Source organism: Microcaecilia unicolor, chromosome 1 (assembly GCF_901765095.1).
Source record: "Microcaecilia unicolor chromosome 1, aMicUni1.1, whole genome shotgun sequence".
NCBI classification, from domain to species: domain Eukaryota; kingdom Metazoa; phylum Chordata; class Amphibia; order Gymnophiona; family Siphonopidae; genus Microcaecilia; species Microcaecilia unicolor.
In genome coordinates this window covers 429,468,673-429,493,356 of record NC_044031.1, presented here as the reverse complement: position 1 = coordinate 429,493,356, position 24,684 = coordinate 429,468,673, and the positions used below count along the sequence as shown (strand labels likewise).

Here is a 24,684-nt window from a genome sequence, read left to right as displayed (position 1 = left end):
TATTTCTTGAAGATGTAGTATCACATATGACTATCATCCAAAGTCTCTGCCAAGTAAAATATCTGTAGCGTGCAAATGCCTCTGACGTACCGCTACGCTGTACAGCATTTGCACGCTACAGAGATTTTCCTTGGCAGAGACTTTGGATATAGTCATATGTGATACTACATCTTCATACAGTTGCCAATTGAATATACACCACCCACTGTATTTACAAGACTCCTGATGAAGGCGCGGTTTTGCGCCGAAACACAGCTGTGTCAGTGTTTTTAATTGAATAAAGAATTGATTTCCTACATACGTCGTCTCCGGTTGTCTTTGGAAGAGCCTACCCTTCCTACTCCCTGTTACAGTCCACTGCAACAACCACTAGGGTACTGGTCTGTCCTGCAACAATGTCTGTGTGGTCATTTTCATTTTCCCCTGTTTATAATTTAAACATTTCAGTTTGTAAAATGATTGCTCAGGACGGACATCTCCAGCGTACGGACATCCTTCTCACGTATTTTTAAACAGGAAATCCCATTTTTCCTGTTCAAAAATGACTGAAAGATGGACGTTTTTTTATGGACATTATATGAGCAGGACATCCCAATTCTGATTTGGACATTCTTCTAAAATAAATGTCCCTCTATGTGTAAATCAGCTTGTTACTATAATTCTGCACCATACCCAGTTTATTTAAATGTTAACACACACATCTGTGACACCTGACAGAACTGTGCATTAATCTTAATACTGCTTTACCACATGTTCAACACTAACCCTGCTTAATAAACAGGCTCCTTACACTGTTCTCTGACCGCACACCTAATACCTTTTACCTCTTTCTGTTTTCCCTATTCTTGTTCTGACTCTTTTCCCTGTCCCTTCTCTCCTTGTTACTGTTATTTTCCTGTCCGCCTCTTTCTTCTCATTCTCTTATTCCTCTTGTTGTACTTGGGTTTCCTTCATGATGTGTGATGAAAGTTCAGAATAATAATGCTCTGCTCATTTACTCCATTTCTCTGCTCGCTGCATCTTCATCCATGCAGAAAGCTACACTGTTGGGTGAAGGCAAACTCAAGGGGCTCTGAATACATCTTCTTTCTGCAGCCAAATCAGGTCATAACCTGGTCTCCACTTCTGATTAATCCAGCCAACCCTATTTAGACATACTCATAATTTTTGCCACAGATCTGAGGCCATCCCTTTTAAGACATGACAGATAGTCCCTTATACTATACTGCCATGGTCAACCTATTTAAAACTGCAGCATTTAAGACACTTTCATAGACATACCCGTATCACAAGATTGTAACCTTCAAATCCAGCCCAAGTGAAATACTCTTCAATCCACGAAGGGTAGAGAAATATTTCATTATCCACCGAAGCATTAATAGTAACCAAGTAAGTGTCAAAGTCCCAGGATTTCTTGAAGACTGGAATGCCAGCAGGAGGCTCTGTTATACTTTTACTATAGTGACAAGAGAGAAAACGAGAATGAAAGTGTGTTGAAAATGCAGAGCGTTGTGGAGCTGTGAAGATACTTTTAACAATATGCAAAAGGCAAAACTTTTCAGCTCGTCTGAGGTTCTCTCTCTGTTTTTGAACTTTTTATCTGTTTTAAAAAAATTTTAACACTTTAGAACTTTTGTAATGTATGTGTGGAGGGCAATTCTATAAGATAGTGTCTATTTGTAGGCACCAAGAACATGCCTATGTAGAGCTGATTCTATTAAGGCAAGTAGGCATCCTAGCATAACTGGCTAAATATACGCATGTTTTTGTGACCGAGCACTTATGCCAGCCATAGAACTGGTGTAAATTCTTTTGCCTAGATTGGGGAAGTACACACATATTTATCCAGCTCCACTCAATCTCTGCTCTGTTGACTGCCTACCTGCAAAGTACCATGGAAGACTGGCATGCAATTAAAGATTAGCACATAGCTGGCTTATTTTCATTTACACACACGTTCACTAGTGCTGCACGTTAATCGTGATTAACACCATGATTAACGCATGATCATTAATCACGATAAAAAAATTAATCATGATTGATGATTAACCGCCCACCTGCCCAGTCCAACATCTCTTGCTTCCCTTCCGGACTGCCGGTGGCTCTCTCCTCCCCTTCCAGTTTATCTTGTTAGTTGTCTTGCAGTAAATCTTCGCCTTCCAGCGGCCGGCAGCATATTGCAATACTGCCGCACCTTGCACCGGGCCTTTCCTTCTGACTCGTCTAGCCCTCTTCTGATGCAACTTCCAATTTTTAGAAAAGGTGATAAGGTAAACCGGGAGGGAAGGGAAGAGCCACTGCCACTGCTGCCACCACGGTCTGGAAGAGATGGCAGGTGGGAGAGCGAGGGAGAATGCAGGAGGAGAGGCATATTAGAGAGAGTGAGAGAGAAAGAGAGAGAATGAGTGAAGGCCCAGAGGGTACATGGAGGGAGAGAGAGAATGGGCGAAGGCACAGGGAAGCACATAGAGGGAGAGAAAGAACGGTTGAAGGCACGGAGCACAGCGAGAGAGAATGGGTGAAGGCACAGGGAGAAAGAATGGGTGACGGGCACATGGAAGGAGAGAAAGAATGGATGAAGGCACAGGGGGCACAGGGAGAGAGAATGGGTGAAGGCACAAGAGGGTATGGAGAGAGAGAATGGGTGAAGGCTCAGGGGGGCACAGAGAGAGAGAATAGGTGAAGTCACAGGGGGGCACGGAGAGAGAGAGAGGCATGGAGAGAGAGAGAGAGAATGGGTGAAGGCATGGAGAGGAGAGAGAGAGAATTGGTGAAGCATGGGGGGCACAGGGAGAGAGAGAGAGAGAGAGAACAGGTGAAAGCAAAGGCGGGCACATGAGAGAGAGAATGGGTGAAGGCCCCCCTAAAGCTACAGTACCTGTTCAATAGCTGGTGAGGTAGCTGAAGCCCCGCCAGCTGACGAAATCCACTTCCTAAGTCATCCCCTTCCTCCTCATTCTGCCTCAGGAGTGAGGAAGTCAGTGGGGTGCCTCCACCCAGCAACACTTGTACTCCCCAATCATGCTCAGTTTGTGCATGAACTGAGCATGCTCAGGCAGTGCCGGTATCAGTGCCTGGAAGGCACCCTGCTGACTTCTTTGCTGCTAAGGCAGCACAAGGAGGAAGGGGGACACTTTGGCAGTGGATTTCTTCGACTGGTTTTGGCATCCCCACCAGGAAAGGTAAGATATATAGTGGAAGGGGAGGGAGATGAAATGTGCCTCCTGCTCATCCCTGTGCCCCCCATGAACAGCCAGGTATCATCCCTGTGCCCCCCATGAACAGCCCAATGTTAATCACAAGATTAAAAATTTGATTGTGCGATTAAACGTGAGATTGAAACTTTAATTTAAACGCAGCCCTAGTGTTCACATATCCACAAAAAATGACTAGAATACCTGCATTTATATACATACTTGTTCATTAATGTTGGTTTTGTACTTATTTAATATGATTGCATGTTTTATGATTCTGTAGGGTTTTTTGTACTCAGCCTTGGAAAAGGTGGAATAAAAGTAATAAACCAAGAGGCCCTTTTACGAAGGTGTGGTAGAGCACCATGCGGGTAGTCTGCAGCAAAGCAGCATTACCATTGGTAGGGGCGTACTTTTGACTTTTTCATTTGGTGGGGGGCAAAGGATAAGGTGGGGCACATTAGCACATTCATTTGCATACATTTATATCTCATACATATTCATTATGGTTATTCCCAAAAAAGCCAGCTCTTTCTCCTTTCTGAATAAAACACTTTTTTCTACCTTAGTAGTCTGATTCAGCATGCAGCAATACTAGAGAAATTGAAACTTAAATACAAAATATCACAGATGCACATTTCCAACAGTTGACATATTCCAATTAATAAATGCTGAATAAAAAACTTTTTTCTACCTTTGTTGTTTGAGCATTTAGTTTTTCTATTTGCTTTGGTCCCAGTGTCTTCTGTTTTATGCAATATCTTCTTTCCATTTGATATTTTTTTCTCCCACCATCCTCCTGTGTCCTTATGTGTCCTATCTACCATCATCTGTAGCCCTGTCCCTATCCTTCCTCCAGTTTCAGCATCTGCCCTCAAACCTAAGAGTTCCGATTCAGCCCTTAAATTCAGCACTTTCCCCATCTATGTCTTTGTCTTGCCTTGGCATGCATTTCACCCTCTTTATCCCTATCCCGTTGTGATCAGTATTGCCTTTCTGTGTCACTATACCCCCCCCCCCCCCCCACAGTGGTGCCCCTTTCCCTTTGTGTCCTTATCCCTTTCCCTCCATATCTCAAATCTCTTCTTTGTTTCCCTGTCACTCTCCTCTCTCTTCTTCCCCCACCCTGAGACCAGGATGTCTCCCTCTTTCATCCCACTCCCCTCCCCCACAGTTCAGTATCAGGCTTTTTTGAAAGAGAAGAGTGCCCATCTTTTGACACAAATTGGGAGATGGGCGTCCTTCTCCCAGTGTCACCCAAATCGGCATAATCGAAAGCCAATTTTGGGAGTCATCAACTGCTTTCCGTTGTGGGGACGACCAAAGTTCACGGGGGCGTGTCGGAAGGGTAGCGGAGGCGGGACTGGGGCGAGCCTAACACATAAGCGTCCTCGACCGATAATGGAAAAAAGAAGGGCATCCCTGACGAGCACTTGGGCGACTTTACTTGGTCCATTTTTTCTTGCGACCAAGCCTCGAAAAGGTGCCCACACTGACCAGATGACCACCGGAGGGAATCGGGGATGACTTCCCCTTACTCCCCCAGTGGTCACTAACCCCCTCCCACCCTAAAAAAACTTTCAAAATATTTTTTGCCAGCCTCAAATGTCATACCCAGCTCCCTGACAGCAGTATGCAGGTTCCTGGAGCAGTTTTAGTGGGTACTGCAGTGCACTTCAGGCAGGCGGACCCAGGCCCATCCCCCCTACCTGTTACACTTGTGGTGGTAAATGTGAGCCCTTCAAAACCCACCACAAACCCACTGTACCCACATGTAGGTGCCCTCCTTCACCTCTTAGGGCTATGGTAGTGTTGTACAGTTGTGGAGAGTGGGTTTTTTTTTTTGGGGGGGGGGGGCTCAGCACCCAAGGTAAGGGAGCTATGTACCTGGGAGCAATTTCTGAAGTCCACTTCAGTGCTCCCTAGGGTGCCCGGTTGATGTCCTGGCATGTCAGGGGGACCAGTACACTCCGAATGCTGGCTCCTTCCATGACCAAATGGCTTGGATTTGGTCGTTTCTGAGATGGGCGGCCTCGGTTTCAATTATCGCTGAAAACCGGGGACGACCATCTCTAAGGATGACCATCTCTAAGGTCGACCTAAATGTTGAGATTTGGGCGTCCCCAACCGTATTATCGAAATGAAAGATGGACGCCCATCTTTTGTTTTGATACTACGGGTTTCCCCGCCCCTTCACCGGGACGTCCTGCGAGGACATCCTCAGGAAAACTTGGGCGCCCCATTCGATTATGCTCCTCTATGTCTCCCTCCTAGATCTCCAGGGTCTTCCCCCTTTCTTTACCAAGTCAGTCAGCCAGTCTTTCACTTGCCCCCCCACCCACCCTCCAAGCTGATCCAGCATCTATCCCTCTTGGTCTCTCCCTCTCCCAGCAGCACCTCTTCCTGTCTGTCCCTTTCTCTCCCCTCCGATTCCAGAAGAGCAGCACTTAGTTCTCCCTCTCTTTCGTCTGCAATTCTGCCCTTTTCTCCCCCCCCCCCCCCCCCCCCCACCGTGGTTCCAGAGTCTCTCTCTCCCTCCTACTCTCTGTGGTCCAATGGTGCTTGCTAAGCTGCTTAAAAAACTGCCGGCAGGGGCACCACAGCAATTGAAAGATGCTGCCTGGGTGCTTCGATCTTCCCTGTCATGCGTTCTCTGCCTTCCCTGATGCAGTTTCCTGTTCCACGTGGGCAATAGCTGGTGAGGACATATCACAAGGAGGATTGAGGCAGACACCCAGGCAGTTCCTTTCAATCACTGCAGTGCGGTGCCCTTGCTGACAGTGATTGAGGCAGGTTAGTAAGCAAGCACCATCGGACCGCGGGGAGCTGGAGGGAGGAAAGTTGTCAGCAGCCCGGCCGGGACAGTAGATGGAGGTCATTATTGCCGATGTCGTTGGGGAGGCGGGGCGCCTGTGACAGCGGAGCCTCATCAACGTGGGTATGCACTGCCACTTCTGGTTTGAGGTGATTCACACTTCACGCTAGTTGGGGTGGCACTAAGGCTGGCAGGCGGCAGCAGAGAGAGGAGGAGCCTTTCAGTCTTGCAAAGCACATGAGTGCAAGGCTCTGCGGGTGAACTGGTGTTCCATTGGGAAGTGGAGGGAGGGAGAGGGAAGAGAGACATAGTGAATCTGTCTTATTTGAAGCAAGAGATGCCCAACAGGGGGCGGGGACACACAGATGAGAGAATAAGATGGGGAGATACAGCATGTGAGAGTCAAATTGGGTGGGCTCAGCTGCCTTATGTATCTGAGCTGAGCCCACCCAATTTGACTCTCTCCGTAGCATGCGGTACGTGAGTGAGACACAGAGGAAACAGCACATGGAAAGGCAACAGGAGGAACACGACGGCAAGGTAAACGTAGGTAGCATCAATCAGTGGGTCCACATCCTGGTATGGCGAGGCTTTGGTTGGGACTGAAGGAGGAGGGGGGATCGGGGCTTGGGGATCGGGTGCTGAGCAAGTTTAGAGAAGGCAGATCATTCACAAGCTTACTTCTTCTCCGACGGACGACTCAAGGATGGATGGATTCGGATGTGATCCTTTTTATTTGATTTTTTATTTGCTCCAGGAACAAAAAAAAAGAAGTCAAATGCACCACCACTTGTCTGTCTCACTCTCACACTATCACTAGCTAGTCCTCTCTCGGTACTCCTCCTCGCCTAACTTTAACCCACAAAACGGCACCTGCTCATGTCACATTTATCTGTGTGCCCAGAGAGGCGCGAAATGTAACAGTTAAGAGGACCAATCATGACACTCTTCTACACATGGTTAAGGGCGGGCCGGCGGGCAGTAGATGGGTGCACTAAATGTTTGGTCTCACTTTTCTGACATGGACGGACAGCAGCAGCAGCAGCCAGTAAAGGGGGGGGGGGGGGACTCGGAGCTGAAAGCAGCAACCAAACCAAAGCAAAAGGTGACCCAACCCTCTGCAATTGCAAGCCTTCCTCCAATGCTGAAATTATCCCCATTATGCAGCAGTGCAGCTGTTTACTGCAAGGTAAGAGTAGCACTAGTTTGGGGGAGCAATGCCCCCCTTGACCCTCAATCTACGCCCATGACCATCGGGTGTGCTCAGGTGCCCTCTGGTAGTTCTGGGTTTGCTGCATGCTGTTTCCTGCACTAGAAAATAATTTTTATTTTCTAGCACAGGGGGCAGGGAGTAGGCATTCCTGGCGGTAATCGGACAGTGTGGGTACATTGCTGTGCGCTGCCTGATTACCGCAGGAGTAGCACATGAGCCTTTACCACCTCCTAAACAGGAAGTGGTAAGGGCTCAGCCGGAAATGGAGGTGTTCTAATTTGTAAATTTGCATATTGCCATTAATGGCAGAAATTTAAATTTGGCCATTTTAGAGCTATGCTAAAATGTGGCCAGAGAGCACTGGAAATCCACGATCTCAAACTACCGCTGACCACTTTTTAGCATGGGTTAGTAAATGGACCCCTATATATTTGCCACTTAAATCTAGGTGACTCCTTATTGAACTACCCCCAACTGACTTGCTAATGCATATTAATTCATAGTTTAATGTGCCTTAAATCGATTTAGTGCGCATTCAGATTTTTAAGATGTACTGTTGAATGCACAGTATTGGGTAGGAGCCAGCAGTTAAGTGGTTGCTGGCAATGGCAATATTCAGTGCTAAGTGGCCACAATTACGACAACTCAAAAGCTGCCATAATTTCAGCCACTTAGTTATGCATTCTCCAGCACTGAATATCAGCTGCATGACTATTTAAAAGATATATGAAGCCCTGGGAGCCCTCTCTTGGCACCTGAAAAAGCCCTCCTTCTACCTCCCCCCCCCCCCCAGCCCACACTATTAAAAAAACCCTCTCTCCAGAATGTCTCCCCAATCTCCCTCCCAAGCCCAAACTCCCTTCAGGCCTACCTTAGCTCCATGGTGGTCCAATAAGGGCAGTGGGAGCAGGACAGAAGCCCACCAGCTTGTGCCCCTTGTAGCTGCCTGGTGCGGCTGCCTTTCAGCACCTGCCTCTTGCAACTACCTGAAGAAAATGTGACTTATCAGGGGAGTAGCCAGACCTTACAGTGGGACTGGGCCAGAGCCTGAGGTGGGGAGGCACATTTTGGTCTGCCACCCTGCCACCCCCCCCCCCCCCCCCCCGCTGCCTCACTGCCCTGCCACTCCCCACCCAATGCCACAGCAAATACTTTGACTGGCTGGGGTCCCCAACCCCTGCCAGCTGAACCCTTGTCCAGCACCATTCTCCGGCACCGCCACATTGCCTGCCCTGCGCTGTCTTCCCCTCATGTCCTGCACGCTCCTTTTAGTGACCAGCGCTGAACAACGCTTCAGCTGGCGGGGGTTGTGGACCCCTACCAGCAAAACCAGGGGCCCACAGGAAATTTGGGGGGCCCAGGCCCCCATGGCCCCATGTAGCTATGCCACTGATGATTATGCGGTACTGTGAGGCTGCCATGAGAGGTTGCGGCAGCCATTTCTTTCAGGCTCCTGCAATGGGCAGGAGTTACTGGGCTTTGCTCTTGTCCCCATTGTCTCCACTGGACCACCAGGGAGATAGGGAAGGCCTGGAGGGAGTTGGGCTTGGGGGATGTTCCGGGGGGGGGGGGGGGGGGTTCTGAATGGCATGGGCTGGGGGAGGAGGAAGGGAAGGAGGGAAAAGATTTTGGGAGCTAGAAGGGGGGTTACAGGGCTCTATATATCTTTTAATCGATATTTAGACAGGGCCCATAGAATTGTCTTATGCGTGCCCCAGCTGAATATCGGCTGGGACCTACATAAGCTTCAGTAGCCTGCTCTGCTTAAATTAACCCCAGATACTCATTGACAGTGCCCAGACATGGTCCAGCAATGAATATCTGGGGCCAATTCTACTTGTAGCTGTCAATATTTAAAAAAAATGTTGGCCATCAGTGGCTGCATATTTCCCTCAATGTGAATACACAGAACACAAAAATACCCCACAAAGACAGAAACAAGTACTGTCTATTTTTCCTACATTTTAAATATAGGTTAAATATAGAAGTGCAAATTATGGCCACTGATAAGAGAAGTTTTGCTTATCTTATGAAATTTTGCTAACTTCTCCATTTTTTGACTAAGCAGACCTTGCTACAAATTATCCGTTCACTAGTTATTGTTTGTCTGGATTCTTATAATTCACTTTGGAAGCAATTTACTAACAGCACATGTTAAAGCTGTTATTCCACCAACCCTTAGTAAATGATCCCCTTTATGTGAGATTACCATGAAAAAATATTCAAACAAAGAACTTTATTCCTATGAGTTAATTTACTTTCCTTGAACCCTAGTAGACCATTTCAAACATGTAGGTTTTAGGCCACTCTGCCAGCAGATGGAGACAAAGGGCCCTGTTTATTAAGCTGCACTAGAGGCACTTGTAGATGCCCATAATATTCCTATGGGCGTCTACACGATTAGTGCACACTAATTTTAGCACACATTAAAAATAATAGTGCATCTTAGTAAACAGGGCCCAAAGGATCATAACTTTTCAGTGAATTCATGACTGCAATAAAGGAATGGTGCAGATGAGGCACTTGCTAGTATTCTAATATCAATGCAATTGAATGGAAAATCTGAAACTATGAGAACTATATCACAATTTCTCTCCTACAAAAATTACACCAAGGAAGATATGCATCTAGAAGAATAAACAGATTAAGGATATAAAAAAATCTGCAACAATTCCCAAGGAATCTCCAAATGAGATACAAGACCACAGCAGCAGCTATAAATTCTCCAGGCAGGTTCTAGACTGGTCTAAGGGATTCAAAGAAAGGAAATTAAGTAAGAAAAAAAATTTCTCCTTCCTTATCATCCTACTAGACCAAACCAGATGCATGTGAAGCAAACTAGCCCTTTCTTTTTTTTTTTTTTGTGTGTGAACTCAGAAGTTTATTGCAGAACTTACCTACAGTTTCTCAATACATGCAGTAATTTTTCATATTCTACCATACTTCCTTACAGTTGTTTTTTTTAACCTTCTCTTTTTTTTATTTCAATAGTTTTTTTTTTATTAATAAACGACAAAATAATCATTATTTCCACAATTCCTCGCAGACATTTGAATAGTTCCTCAATAATATACAAGTCTATGCATCTCTCATATTAAGCATTCTCTCTTATTAGGCAACTATAAATCTGCAAATGAACAAATACAAACTTTAAATTTGTTATTTTTACCCCCCCCCCTCCCTTCCCCAACCCCCCCTTACCCTCCCTCCCCTCTCCCATCTCACATCTATTGCTAACTCACTTGGGTCATGGCTCTTATGTGTGTCCAGAGTTCATCATTCATATTATAATTTCCTAACCTTTTGTCAGTTAGTTTCTCCATCTCCTCAATTAGAGAAAGTTTTAGAAGCCAGTCTTGCTCTGTTGGTGCCTCCTGCTGTTTCCAAAACCGAGCAATGACACTCTTTGCAGCTGTCAAGCACATCCTCTTCAAACGTCTTTGCCATTTAGCTCCTCGTCTGTTCCCTAAGCCCAACAGGCACCACTGGGGCTCACACAAAAAGTTCTTGCCTGTATGAGCAGTTATCTTTGCAGTAATAGTTTGCCAATACCCTTGTAATTTCCCACAGGACCACCAAATATGTAAAAAAGTTCCCACATCTGTTAAACATCTCCAACAATACTGTGAGGCCCCTGGAAACATCACATGCAGCCTATGTGGAGTGAAATACCATCTCGAGAGTACCTTGAAAGCATTTTCTTTCAGCAGCACACATGTCGAGGCTTTGTTAACTTCCAAAATAATGGCCTTCCACTCATGTATTGTTAATTCCTTCTGCAAATCCCTTTCCCATCTAGTCATATACAAACATTTCTCAAAACTCCTACCCCTTATAAATTTATACAATTTAGATATAACTCCCTTCATTGTTCCCAGAGAGCCCCACATGTTCTCTAATTCTTCATGATCCTCTGGATCCTTTCGTAACCATCCTTGTGTTTGGATGTAATGTTGGACCTGTAGGTAAAGGAATCTATCCCTATCCAAAACCCCATAGTCTTCCTTAAGCTCTGTAAACAATCTCATTTTCCCATCTTCTAATAAATCTCGAAACCTCAATAAACCCCTCTCAGCCCACCTCTTTGCTACCGGATTTCCCAGCCCCACCCTAAATGTAGGTTCCCCCCGAATATAAGCGTATGTAGATGTTTTCCTAGTTTTCCAAAAGCGTGTCCTAAGGGAACCCCATAGTGTCAATAAATGCCCCACAAACGGATTGGTAGTGAGCCTGCCAACAGTGGGGTAAGTTGAAGATGCCCATATTACTGACTGCAAACTATGCTGCTGCACCATCTCCTGATCCATGTATGCTGCCACTGACCCTTTCTCCTGACCCCATGTGGATATAAGTTTCAATTGTGCTGCCCAATAATACCACTCGAGGTTCGGAACCCCTCTCCCACCCAACTCTGTAGACCGCCACAGCAGCTTCCTACTGAGCCTCGGAGCTCTGCCCCCCCATATAAACTTCAATATAGCTTGTTGTAGGATCCTCAACTCCCTCCCAGGGACCGCTACCGGTAATGTCTGAAACAGAAACAAGAGTCTGGGCAATATGTTCATCCTAATTGATGCTTTCCTTCCCCACCAGGACACCCACTTACCCATCCAACCCTCCATATCCTTACGTATTTGATGGAATAACGGTATGTAATTTAGCTGGTATAGCTGAGGGATCTGAACAGGTATTTTAACTCCTAAATATTTAATATTATCCCTCCGCAATCTAAAAGGAAAATTACGTGCGAGCTCTTCCATCCTATGTTGTGCTATGGACACCCCAATCATTTCAGATTTGTCGTAGTTTATCTTAAAACCGGAAAGCCTGCTGAACTCTTCCAACTCTGCCAACAATATAGGAAGATTCAACCCCGGATTATTTACAAAGAATAGCACATCATCAGCAAATAAAGCCAATTTATGTTCAGAACCACCTATCATAATTCCTGGAATGTCAGCTGTTTCCCGCACCCTCTGAGCCAAAGGCTCAATCGAGAGTGCAAATAACAGTGGTGACAGCGGGCACCCTTGTCTAGTTCCACGTTCAATCTGGAAAGCTGGTGTATACCCCCCATTGACTTTAATTCTAGCCACTGGCTTCTCATATAACCGTTGTAACCACCCTATCAGCCCCTGACCAAACCCCAGATATTCCAACACTTCCCATAAATAGGGCCATTCCACCCTGTCAAACGCTTTATCTGCGTCCGTACTCAAAAAAGCCACTGGGATCTCCCTCTGTTGGGCTGCCCACATAACATGTAGGGTGCGTCTAATATTATCCGCCACCTGCCGCCCCATGACAAACCCCGATTGGTCAGTGTGGATCAGCGTAGGCAGAACCTTTCCTAACCTATCAGCTATTACCTTAGATAAGATCTTGACATCTAGGTTTATCAGTGAGATGGGGCGATAGGAGCCGCACACCGCCGGGTCCCTTCCTGGTTTCAAGAGCAGGGAGATCCCTGCTTCATGCATGCTCCCCGGCAACGACTGGCCAGCAAAGCACGCATTCCCCACCCTCAGCAACATGGGTCCCACCTCCCCAACAAAAGTCTTATAGAACCTGGCAGAATATCCGTCCAGGCCAGGCGCCTTCCCTCCTTGGAGACCCTTAATCACCCTTTGAATCTCCTCAAGATGAAATGGGGCCTCTAACTGTTTGCGTTCCAAACTGGACAGCCTAGGGAGGTGCAGCTCCCCTAAACTCTTCCTGATTTCTCCCCCCTCTGCCCCCCTCTTGCTACGGTATAAAACCTGATAAAATTTTTCAAATTGATCTCTAATTTCACCATCTCCATAGTACATCTTATCTCCTGCCCCTTTAATTTTTGTTATTGTGTGGCTCCTTTGTCTATGCCTCAGAAGATTAGCCAGCATCCGTCCAGATTTATTCCCAAATTCATAAAATTTTTGTTGTAATATCGTGCGTAAAAACTCCACACGTTCTACCTGCAATTTCTCTAATTCCGCCCTGCACAGTCTTAACTCTCTCAGGACTATCCCAGAACCTCCCTCCTGGTGACGGCATTCCAGCTTCGCTAGTCGTGCCCGTAAGTCCAATTCCCTCTGTTCTCGTTGCCTCTTTTTCCGTGCTCCCCACTTAATGAGGTGACCCCTTACCACTGCCTTCAGGGCATCCCACAATGTACCATCCTGAACCTCACCAGTATCGTTCGTAAGCATGTAATCCTGAATGATCTGACGTATATCCTCCCGCACCCTACCATCCCCCAGAATTAGTTCATTTAATCTCCAAAAAACTTGGCGCCTTTCCTCTGTCAACCCCTTAAGCTCAAGCTCCACTGGGGCATGGTCTGATGCGGAAATAGGCCCAACATATGACTCGGCCACTTGGTCCCATAATTGGCGGCTGCACCACACCATATCGATCCTTGTATACGTATTCTGGGAATGAGAGAAAAAGGTATACGACCGCTGGCCCGGGTGCCTAAGCCTCCAGGCATCCACTAAATCTAAGTTAGAGACAAGTGATTTTAACTGTGCACAGTGGGCCGAGGACTTATCTACCAGTCCCTTGGAATGATCCATTGATGTCATACTGGTATTAAAATCTCCCCCTAGGATCATCCCCCCTTTCTGAAACTGGAAGAGTTCCTTATGTATCCGGGCAAAGAATTCTCCCTGTCCTGAGTTAGGGGCATATATATTTACTATGGTCACCTCCTTACCATTCAGCTGGCCCCTAATCGCCAAGCACCTTCCCAGAGCATCCCTAAATACTTCCTCTGTTACAAATGGAATATGTCTACGGATGTAAATCACTAATCCTCCCACCTTACCCCCTCTAGCATCGAAGTGTGAGATACAGTCATTATATCCCCGATGTTTAAGTAGGTGTGCATCCCTCTTTTGAATGTGTGTTTCCTGCAATAAGATAATATCCCACTTAAGTTTCTGCAATTCCCGATGTATCAAACTTCTCTTCAATGGGGAATTCATCCCATTAACATTCCATGACCCAATGCGTAAACCCTTGATTCCCTTCCCTCCAACCCCCCCTCCCCCCCCCCCCCGCTGGACTGAGCCTAACGCCGCCAGCTGATAGTATTGAGGAAATTACTCCCCGCCGGAGCTCATCACCCTCTTCCCACACAACAACATTTCCCAGACCCCTACCTCCATATTTCACATATTTTGCTTAACTCCCAGAACCCTTTCAACTATTAAACAGACATCCTATAACATCTCCAACATTGCCCCCCACCTGTATAACATATTTTCTTGTCAATTCCCCATCAAACCCATGAGGTAACTGAAGTCCCGAAACCCCCTCTCGTCCGTTCAGGGTACTCTGGTCACTGCTGATAGCTGTGTAGTGTTCTCTCTTCGTGGGCGCACTCTCTGCCATGATGGCCCCTTCTTTGTTGTAACTGCCATACTGGAGCTCCCCCCCGAAGCCGCCGGAGGCAGGTTTGTATATCCCAGCTCAGTAAGGACTTTCCAAGCCTCTCCTAGCGTAACCACTCGCCTGGTGATTCCCTCCGCCGTAAACTGGAGACCAAAAGGAAAGATCCAACGATATCGGAAATTGGACTGCTGAAGATAGGTGGTCAGATCTTTAAATTCTCTGCGCCTCTGAAGGGTGCCCAGCGCCAAATCTTGAAACACCAGTATTTTATTATTATCCCAGATAATCTCACCCTGGGATCTAGCTTTCTTCCATATCTTATCTTTAATGGTATAGTCTTTGAAGCATACTACAATGTCCCTGGGTTGCTGATCTCTCCTGGGCCCCAGACTCCGATGTACCCGGTCAAATCTTATTTCAGACTCCTCCATATTGGTCTGCCCCTCCGTGCCAATATCCAATATTCTAGCACAAAGTTCCCGGATCACCTGTGCACAGTCTTTATTCTGGTCCGTTTCAGGTACCCCTTTGAATCTCAAATTGTTCCTTCTGGAACGATTTTCCAGATCTTCCACCTCCAATTGCATTTTTGCTTTTTCAGCTTGCACTATTGTAAGAGCAGTGCGCAAGCCCTCTATTTCCCCCTCCACGTGCTCCAGCGTGTCTTCCACCTGCTCCACCCTGCCTCCAATCTCTCTCACCTCTTTCTGAATGTCCGTGACCGCTTCTCTGATAGTCTTCCGGACCGCCGACATTTCAGCCTTTAAGGCTTTAAACCACCTCGCCACCTCCTGTTTCGTCAGCTCAGTATCACTTTCCAGCTGTTCTACTGGGTCCTCCGTTTCGGAGCCAGAATCCGCGGCGGCCATTTTGTTAGCTTTCTGCTGGGACCGGCTCGTGTTCGCCGCCTCGGCCTTCTGTGTCGCGGTGAATTTAAACTTTTCCAGCCGTTTTCTGGTCGCCATCGCTTCTCTTTGTCTTGCCCTCAAAATCGCCAAACTCGGGGGTTTGGGAACCGGGAAATAGCTTTAATTTCTTCACTGCCCCGACGGAGCTATGGATTCAGGCTTCCATCTCCGACGGTGACGTCACTTCCTCCGCCCAAACTAGCCCTTTCTAACATGGGTGGGATGAAAACAAGGGTGCTGTTAAGAACATTTGCCTGAAATGTAGCATTTCCCTTAACCTGCATATCCAACCTGTAACAAATGTACAGAGGATCGGATGGACACCTTAGTGATGTCCTCTGAAAGGCCTGATTTCCATCCAGGAAGGAGTCTGAGATCTTGTTGAATGAGCCTGAAGAGCTTCCAGAGCTTACAAATTAAATTATGGCATTTATGTTTTGCTTTACCCTACAATAAGACTGTAGATCTTGTAGTAGGTATACTTTGAAACGTCAGTGTTGTAAAGCCACATGGAAGCAAAAGCGGCAACAGCTCTAGAATCTTATGCTGCATCAAGGAGGGTATGTTTTACAATTTCAATAATGGTTTTTAGAGCTGCTGCTGCTTTTGCGTCTATTTGTTTTCCTTGAAGAAAGTGTTGTGTTGATATCAACCCGGAGGAGATTGAGATTGAGGCCTTCCTAGACAGGAATATACTGCCTACACTCACAGAGAGCGCCCAACACAGACTTTCCAGACCAATTGAGTTAGATGAGATCTTACAGGCCATAAAAGAACTGGCACCAAGCAAAGCCCCAGGACCCGATGGATTTACGAATAATTCTACAAAACTTTTGGGTCCCTGGTGGCTCCTATGCTGCTGAAGGTGTTTAATGATCTGGGAGAACAGAGATCTCTGCCAGAAACCTGGCATCAGGCGAACATCATAGTCATACCCAAACCAGGCAAGGATCCACAGCTATGCGGCTCGTATAGGCCAATTTCTCTTTTGGGGGTGGACTATAAAATATTTACCATGACATTGGCGTCTCGTCTGCAGCAGTATCTGCCGCAACTAGTTCACGAGGATCAGGCAGGGTTCGTGCGGGGGCGCCAAACGTTCGATAATATTCGCAGGACACTCCACCTCATTCAATCTGCCCATATAAAACAGCTGCCGTTATGCATACTCTCACTAGATACAGAAAAGGCGTTCGACAGGGTGCATTGGCCATTCTTGTTCACAACCCTGAAGAGGGTGGGTATCCCAGAAGGGTTTATGCACTGCATCTATTTATTATATAGAGCGCCCACGGCTTCGGTTAGGGTTAATGGGAGCCAGTCCACACCATTTTTGCTGAGGCGGGGGACGAGACAGGGATGTGCCTTCTCACCGCTCCTTTTCGCCCTGGTCGTGGAACCATTGGCGGCTTACATTAGATCACATCCGGACATATGAGGATTGAGGATGGGAACAACTGAAACTCGGGTGTTTCTATTTGCGGATGATATCCTCCTCACTCTAACAAATCCTAGTACATCACTTCCAATCATAGGGGCGGCATTGCGGGATTATGGCTGGGTGGCTGGATTTAAGGTTAACATGGATAAATCAGAGGCGTTGAATATCTCCATCCCAATGGATCAAGTAGCAAGATTGCGAGCAACCTTCCCCTTTAGGTGGGCCCCCAGAAATATTAAATACCTAGGGGTAAATATAACAAAATGGTTGGAGGATCTGTATGCGGCCAATTTCCCTGCAAAAGTACGAGAACTTTTCTTGGAGATGGAGAGATGGGAGAGCTAAACGATCTCATGGATGGGCCGGATAAGTGCGATCAAAATGATCCTGCTGCTGAAGCTGCTATATTTGTTTATGGCGCTTCCCATCTCTCTTCCTGACAAGTTTTTTAAAGGTCTGCAACGTAGGGTCTTTTCCTTCATATGGAAAAGAAAGCCACCACGGGTGCGTCGGTCAGTAATGCATCAGCCGAGAGCACATGGAGGTATGGGAGTCCCATCATTTTTGCTTTACCACCAGGCGGCTCACCTTCGTATTTTAGCAGAGTGGCTGCAGGGAGGTGTAAAGGCCTGGAGGGCTATGGAGCAAACATGGTGCTGCTCGCACCCATTAAGAGTTATCCCCTGGCCATCTGAATGAGAGACAAAAGAGATAATAAAAGAAGTGCCACCAATTATTAGATGGCCACTTACAACTTGGAGTAAAATTCGTAGCAGATTTTTTCGGAGACGCACACACTTTTTACATACAGCAATACGCCTTGCACCAGGATTCACTCCGGGATCCTTGGATCCCTGTTATAGGAACTGGGAGCGGGGGGGCCTGTGGGAGTTGGGACAGGTGTGGGAGGAGGGGGAAATACTTTGAAGAAGTGCAAAAGGAATATGGGATTCCTGCTTCAAATGCATTTCAATACAGCCAAATAAGGGACTATATTTTGAGGCGAGTGAAGGAAGAGCTGAGCTTGGAAGAAACGCAATTAGAGAGGGCAATGGCTGGTGGAGGGGGTAGAGGGGGGATCTCTAGGCTGTATAAGGCGCTTTTATTAGAAACACAGCCAATTCTATATTATACACACAAATGGGAAAAAATATTGGGGGCCTCTTATGAATACTCACTATGGGAGCGGGTGTTTGTTTCTTTGCTTAAGGTGTCAATTTCCAATGCTCTTGTAGAAAATGGCTATAAAATATTATATGGCTGGTATTACACACCACAGAGATTAGCTAAAATGTTTAAAGGGGGGTCGGCTCTCTGTTGGCGTCAATATGAAATGTTAGGAGATATGGCTCATATATGGTGGGCCTGCCCTCATGCTCAACAATATTGGACAAGAGTGGTGAAATTGATCATTAGCATAACGAAAACAACTTTCCCTATGAAAATGGACTTTTGCCTTCTGCACATGCGGCCCCAGGGGACCAAAAAGCATGCGTATCAGCTGGCCACACAGATATTGGTGGCTAGCAAATTGGTGTTGGCAGCGGCATGGAAACAACAAACTTTGCCGGGACTAAGGACTATTCTAAGGAAACTGGATTTCATTCAGCTGATGTCTAAGCTAACTGCGATGCGACAAGGTCATTTGATAGTGTACCATCAAGTTTGGGACCCATACATCGAGTGGTCGGCGCAGCCTGACCCTGCCTTGCCAATTAATTAGGAGGGAGGGAGAGGGATGGGGGAGGGGGGAAGGGGAGATATAAGGGGGTTAAAGAATAATAAAAAAGTGTTGATATTGCAGATGGAAGTAGTGATACAGTATGTTTACAATTATATTTGTATGGTATGTTTATACTCAATAAATATAAATAAACATTAAAAGAAAAAAAAAAACGAAGAAAGTGTTCTGTCAAACTTACATATTTTAGGGCCCTGTTTACTAAGGTGTCTCTAGAGTTAGCCGTGCTAATTTTTACCATGCGCTAAAAACTCTAGCCCACCCACAACACAGCTTAGTAAACAGGGCCCTTAGTGTTTTAATAAGCGTATGTAATGGGGGGAATTCTGCAAACGATAGTGCCAACATTTAGGTGCCAAAAATGTGCATAATTGACCAGAATACTGGCACATTCACGCCTGTAGGCACACAAATAGCAATATTCTGTTTACACTATATTCTATAAACTGGTGCCTAAATGTGATGTAGTTTGAAGATGGGTGTACACATGGCAGTGGTGTAGCCATGGGCCCAGTAGCAGCACACCTATAATGTGGCTGGCAGGGATCCCCAAGGCCTGCCAGCTGAAAACTGCCAACAACTCTTCCTCCTGCTTACCTTTTAAACAGCAGATCTTCACTGGCAGCAAGCAGCGACTGATACACACTGCTCGCGTCAGCCCCACAACCTTCCCTCTGACGTACTCCGTCCTATGTGGAAACAGGAAGTTGTGTCAGAGGGAAGGCTGTGGGGACAGCATGAGCAGTGTGTATCAGTTGCTGTATCCAGCGCGCGTAGCAGACGCGTGTCAAAAATGAAATTACCGCAAGGGCCCGCGGGAGCTGGGGAGGGGGGGGAACTCCAAATTGACGTGTGTTAGGTGTGCGTAGGTGCCTGCACGGCTTAGTAAAAGGGCCCCATGGTGAGCAAGCAGAGCTACGTTGACTGTGGTAATCTTGGTCAGCGGCTCTTTAGTGACCCTTCTGGCTTTGTTTTTCTGCAAAATGTATCATAAATGTACAGTCACTACAGGAAACTGTAGGAAATGCTTATGAACACTCAATGTCTTTGCCACATTTCGCTGTATTATATGTTCTGATGTGTCCTGTGTGGCCACAGTTTTCTTTTCAACTATAGGGAGAAAGGACAGCCTGATGCCTGGAAGCGCACAGCAGAACAAGTCAGGCTTACCTTTAGCAGCTGCATATTCTGTTTCATTCTAAATATTACAGAATTTTAGACCTTTTATTAGTACATTTTTCATGAGGGATCCATTTGTAAACAAATGCACTAGAGGTTAGCAAATTCTGGGGTCCTTTTACTAAGGTGCACTAACAGATTTAGCGCGTGCCAACAATTACCTCAACGCCCATTATAGTCCTATGGGTGTCTTATCATTTAGCTTGTGCTAAGGAGCCCTTTTACTAAGCTTCGGTAAAAGGGGCCCTGCACTAATGGCAGCTGCCATTTTTGCCGCACACCAGGGCCCCTTTTACCACAGTGGGTGAAAATAGCCCAAAATGAAATGACCATTTGGTAAGTTCACACTTGCCGCACAGCCATATCGGGGGGAGCACTTAGCACCACCCCCCACTGAGGTGACGGAAAGGATTCCTGCACTAACCTGGCAGTAACCGCATACAAGCGATGCTGCCCAATTACTGCCAGGTAACCACCTGCAGAAATAGTTTTCCAATATTTCTGCTAGTGCCAGAAATGGCACGTGCTGGGGGTGGAACCACCACCGGCACTCGTGTTGGGCCGCTGGTAGTTCCAGATTGCCACGCAACAACCGTTTAGTAAAAGGGCCCCTAAATCTGTTAGTGCACCTTAGAAAAAGGACCCCTTGATTTGCTATTACAGAATTTGACTTATATCACAAATACTGCATATGTTTATTGAAAAAGGCTTTTTGCATATTTATTTGAAAACAGATTTACTGTCACATACTCTGGACTCAAAGCCATGAGAATAAGTCTGTTGTTTATGTACATTTCTGTATGTATTTTACTAAGTTCAGTAGGTAGCATACTGTTCTTTCTTTGACTTCAAAATTGTGTCTTGGAGCTTGCAATACTCATAACAGATGCAGTTTGCTTCTTCACTAAGATAAAAAAAAGTATGCATAGCACCTCCATGCTGTCTTAAGAAGTCCTCTTCTGAAGGCTTTGCCCTTACACATGAACATGTTTGAGCAAGCATAGAGAATGGACTGAACCTTGACGACAGGTGATTTTGCTATAAAGTTAGTTTTACAGTGACTTTTACAGGTCCACTTCCAGTGTTTAACAAGAGGAACACTAACAGATTGTCTTGGGGAACCCAAGCCAGTCAGGTTTTCAGGATATCCGCAATATATATTCATGAGTTTAGATCTGCATGCAATGCCTTCATTGCATGCAATCTAACTTATGAATATTCATTGTGGGTATCCTGAAAACCTGACTGGCTGAGGTTCCCCCAGGACAGGTCTGGGAACCACTGCTTTAAGAGTACATTAACTTGTGTATTTAGATTCTAGATTAATATTTAGTTAATCATCTTTTCCAAATTCAAGCTAAAGAAAAGTTATAATCATATCTAGAGAGCATCTAGATTTGCCAAAACCAAATCAGGCCAAAATTCTGCTCGGATTTGAAAACGAAAGCCCTGCACATGGCAGGGGCGTAGCCAGACACCCTATTTTGGTTGGGCCTAGGCCCAAGATGGGTGGGCAGAAGACCTCCGCCTTGTCCCGCAAGTGATTTGGTCTCTCCTTCTCTTGCCTGCATTACATATGGTCTCTCAAACATGCCCCTCCCCGGAGTGGAGGAGTGGCCTAGTGGTTAGGGTGGTGGACTTTGGTCCTGAGGAACTGAGTTTGATTCCCACTTCAGGCAGCTCCTTGTGATTCTGGGCAAGTCACTTAACCCTCCATTGCCCCATGTAAGCTGCATTGAGCCTGCCATGAGTGGGAAGGTGTGGGGTACAAAAAAAAAAAGATTTTTACCAGCAGCGAGCAGCAACTAATGCACACAGCTCATGTTGGCCCTATAGCCTTCCCTCTGATGCAACTTCCTGTTTCCACATAGGCGGGAATAAGTCAGAGGGAAGACTGTGGGGCCGGTGCAAGCAGTATGTATCAGTCGCTACTCGTTGCAGGCGAAGATCTGCTATTTACAAGGTATGCAGGAGGGACAGTTGTTGGGAGTTTTTCGACTGCTGGGACTTGGGGATACCTGCCAGCCACATCATTGGTGTACTGTTACTAGGTGGGCCTGAGCCCAAAGTGGGTGGGCCTGGGCCCACCCTTGGCTACGCCACTGGCACGCGTTACATTAGGTCCTCTAATGCAGCTACAGGGCATGCCTTGCAGCTGTGCAAACAGACCTTTGTACAGTAGGTCAATGGTGGGGGGTCTCAGAGCAGGGGCATAGACAGACACCCACTTTTGGGTGGGCCTGAGCCCAAAGTGGACGAGCACAAGAATCCCTCTCCCCAGGCGACTGGGTGTCTCTAAACTCTGCTCCCCACCCCTTTATTCCCTTCAGTTCTTCTCTGGCAGTGAGCACTGCTTGTGCTGGCCCAGAGACTTCCATCTGACATGGTCCCACCTATGCAGAAACAGGAAACAGTGTCAGAGAGAAGGCTCTGGGCTGGTGCAAGCAGAAGGTTTAAGTCGCTGCTCACTACTGGAGAAGAACTGAAGGGATTAAACAGTACGGAGGGGGTGGGGTGAGTTGAGACACCCCAAAAATGCCTAAGACGGAGGGGAGGGACAGATTCTGAGAGTCACAGAGATGTGCCACTGCTGGGTAGGCCTGTGCCCACTGGGACCACCTGTGGCTACGCCACTGCCTCAGAGGAAGTGATCAACACAGATTCATAGCACAACTGTCCTACCAATGCCATGTGCCACGGCAGCCAGATAATGAAAAGATTGCATTTTATCACTCCACAGCATCACTGACAGCCCTGCCTCTAGCTGCCCTTAAGCATGTGGAGAGCTGGCTTGCCCTCTCCTCACAACACAACTGATGATGCAAAATAAACAATTCCCCAATAGGCAATTGCCTATGAAACCTACTGATAAATTTGCCCCTACTTGAAGTTCAGTTTGCTTCTCTGTTGAAACACTGATGTTCAGTTAACCTTGGCCCACGCCCAACAATGAGGGAAACACCTTCAGAAAGAGGCCCATATTTAATGCAATCTGGGTAGGATTAACCCTTTGGAGGACCCTAGGCAAGTAGGAGCCCCTCATCATAATATAAATATGTTTTAGAACTCCCACAAGTGGAGCTCTGACATGGATCTGATTGTAAGGCATTAAAAAGCACTGCTCACCAACTCCTCCCGCTGACTGGAGGACAATGTGCAGGAGATAAGGAGAACAGACAGACTTCTATGTGCAACTGTGGTACTGGTCCCCACTCACAACTCTTCTTTCTGCCAGCAGATAACTTACCGTAGAAAAAAAAAATCTGCCTTGGAACCCATTAAATTACAAGACTTGTCCTAAACATCTGGGCCCTAGGCATGTGCCTAATTTGCATATGCCTTAATCTTGCCCTGAATGCAATATATATTGGCATTCACTGATGTTCATAACATTATTCTATTTCTCCCAGGGTTTTATAGATCTATATGTATCTTTTACCTGTCTGTAGGGTCTTTTAGCATTCTAGCTAGATCCAGCGTGGCTCCAGGTTTTGGGGTCCATGTTAATATGTCTGAATTATTTCTAACAAGTCTGTTGAGTTCATCTGGATCGTTCTTGAGATTTGTTTCCTTGATGTACCTAAATTATCAAAGTAATGCTTTTATTAAAGAGACCATCATAAGGTGCATATTTACTACAAAAGCCAAACCTAGTACAAAGTCTTACTGATCAACCAACCACAGAGGCCCCTCAGATGAGGAAGTCCAGATGTTATCAGCAGAGATGACTGAAATACTGTAATTCACAATCACAAACATAAATCTTTACCATAATTTATGATTTTTTTTTTTTTGAAGAGGAAGGGCATGTTGTACCAACTCAGTAACAGAACACTTTAACTAGCAATTCAAAACAAAAGTGAGAAAGTCCTCAACTGGCAGCTGGGATTTTCCCTCATTTTCCATGGCTCTTACTATAATCTTATTACCTCAATTTGAAAAAATCTTACCCCTGGACCACACCCTATACTGTGATGGTAATTTTTTTTCTTCATTTTAATTTTTTTTTTTTTTTAAATCAGGCACAAAAGAATTCAGGGGGCGATTTTTAGACAGTGTGCAGGCCTCACAGGCTTACAGGAGAAGGGCATGCAAATCCATTTTCATGAGGAAACCTGATAGGAAGGTTTTCCTTCTGACAGCCTGGCCAGATGGGGGAATAGGGATTACTTGCACGTGCTCTGATGGGAATGTATGTATGGGTATTTATGACAGCCCATTTACACTCTCCATCCCTTCTACTGGCATGCCCTTTTTCAGCTGCAAACAAAACAGTGTTACTACTGGATGGTGGAGGTTTTTTTGGGCCAGTGATAGTGTTCATTTTCCCCTGTAATGGTTCACATTTTTCTGTTGATATTGAGTCCTTTTACTCCACCTTTTGAAAGGCCCGTTTCTGACACAAATGAAACAGGCGCTAGCAAGGTTTTCCTCGAAGTGTGTATGTTTGAGAGAGTGTGTGTGATAGTGACTGTGTGTGAGAGAGAGAGAGTGAATGTGCGAGTGTGTGTGTGTGACAGAGAGAGAGTGAGTCTGGCCACGAGTGTGTGTGAGAGAGAGTGTGTTTCACACAGATACACTGTGTGTGTGTGAGAGAGAGAGAGAGAGAGAGAGAGAGAGAGAGAGAGAGAGAGTGTGTGTGACACAGAGTGAGAGACTATGTGTGTGATACACAGACTCTCTGTGAGAGCGAGTGTATGAGACTGAGTGTGTGATACCGAGAGTGTGTGTGAGACCGAGAGTGTGTGAGAGTGACTGCGTGACACATAGAGAGTGAATGTGATACAGTGTGAGACGTGGAGGAGCATAATCGAACGCG

At 46.3% G+C, this 24,684-nt stretch overlaps 1 protein-coding gene across 1 annotated transcript in view; it reads right to left on the bottom strand.

Moving 5' to 3' along the window:
- LOC115476024 (cytidine monophosphate-N-acetylneuraminic acid hydroxylase-like) overlaps window positions 1–24,684 on the bottom strand; it is a 362,006-nt gene that overhangs the window by 56,247 nt on the left and 281,075 nt on the right. The window contains 2 exon segments of the mRNA XM_030212136.1: window positions 1,282–1,456; window positions 23,305–23,445. Coding sequence (XP_030067996.1) covers window positions 1,282–1,456; window positions 23,305–23,445 — 316 coding nt within the window.